We start from the raw sequence: 1,477 nt of genomic DNA on the forward strand, positions 1-1,477 counted from the left end.
ACTGTAACTATTGAAAATATAATCTATTTTATTTGTTCTTGTTTCTGTAGGTGCATATCTTTTACCATATTTAATACTACTTCTGGTAATAGGTATTCCCCTTTTTTTCCTGGAACTTTCTGTGGGTCAAAGAATTCGGCGAGGCAGCATTGGTGTGTGGAATTACATAAGCCCTAAACTGGGCGGGATTGGATTTGCAAGTTGTGTAGTAAGTGGTGTATGCTTATAATCTTTACAAGGTTTGAAATGATATGATTTACATTTAAATAAAACCTCTGAGTGTGTGTTTCTATACAACTCTAACAAAACAAGCTGTAAATATTGATACAGTGTTTTGTAGTTCTCTCTGTATATGTCTCTCACCTCTTTCGTTAAATATATACCTGCACCACATGTACTTGCCATCAAACTGGCACTGACCGATCAACACTAAGGTGTTCACACGGTAGTAATATTCTTTGGGGGTAGAGGGGATGGGGGTGGGTAAACTCACAACTAATGGATGTGGTGAGCATTGTGGCGAGGAAAGGGCATGTCTCAAATCATGGTTGGGATGTGGCAAAGTCATAACATGTAACCAAAATGTTTGTACCCCCATAATTTCTTGAAATAAGAAAAAATATTGATATAGCAAAATCTTGTCAATGTATGTTCTAAGGCCTATGAGAGATACTACCTTTTAGACCCAAGATAATGTGTTTGAATAAAAAAAAATAAAATAAGAAGGATTTTAAAAATGTTAAGTGGAGTTTTATGCATTTCATCTCATTGTTTTAAATGACAAAACCTGAGAGTTTTAATGGAATCCCATCATTTTATTTTGCAGGTGTGTTTTTTTGTGGCTCTCTACTACAACGTCATCATTGGCTGGAGCTTGTTTTATTTTTCTCAGTCTTTTCAGCAACCTCTACCTTGGGATCAGTGTCCTTTGGTGAAAAATGCTTCACATACTCGTAAGACTTATACAAAGTAGTTGTAGTGTTTTTTGTATTTAAAGATCATAGGAATGGTAAAGGCAGAAGCTTTCAAGATTTTTTTAAATGATATGGAAAAATCATTCAAAATTATCATCATAACAGACTTTCCTCACTTTTAGGATTGGCGCACTCTGAGAGATAGACTTTTGGGACCATTTAAGTTTTCTAAGTCTTTCCAAATTACTTTATTGTGCCTTATGTTATTAGGGTAAAATATTGCAAGGCTTCAGTTATTAACTTTTGACAATCTTTTATTTTGTACACCCTGATTGATGCCTTACATTTTCATTAAAGCCAACAAAAAGGGGGCAGAGGGAAGAATTTGAATCAAAATAATTGCTTTTATGTCTTTGGTTCTGTTGCTTTATAGTTTTCTCATCATTTTTTTAAAAATCCTATGATGTAAATGAAAAGTTTCCTATAGTAGTGATGTCCAGTAAACATCGACTGCAACTCACACGTACAGTTTAAATTTTTCTACTAGACATGTTTAAGAAAAG

General features: G+C 34.0%; 1 protein-coding gene across 1 annotated transcript in view; it reads left to right on the forward strand.

The window, feature by feature from the left end:
* SLC6A15 (solute carrier family 6 (neutral amino acid transporter), member 15) overlaps positions 1-1,477 on the forward strand; it is a 69,791-nt gene that overhangs the window by 24,178 nt on the left and 44,136 nt on the right. The window contains 2 exon segments of the mRNA XM_012652974.1: positions 51-208; positions 827-953. Of these exon segments, the coding sequence (XP_012508428.1) occupies positions 51-208; positions 827-953 (285 nt within the window).

Source organism: Propithecus coquereli, unplaced genomic scaffold, assembly GCF_000956105.1.
Source record: "Propithecus coquereli isolate 6110/MARCELLA unplaced genomic scaffold, Pcoq_1.0 Scaffold405, whole genome shotgun sequence".
Lineage (NCBI taxonomy): Eukaryota > Metazoa > Chordata > Mammalia > Primates > Indriidae > Propithecus > Propithecus coquereli.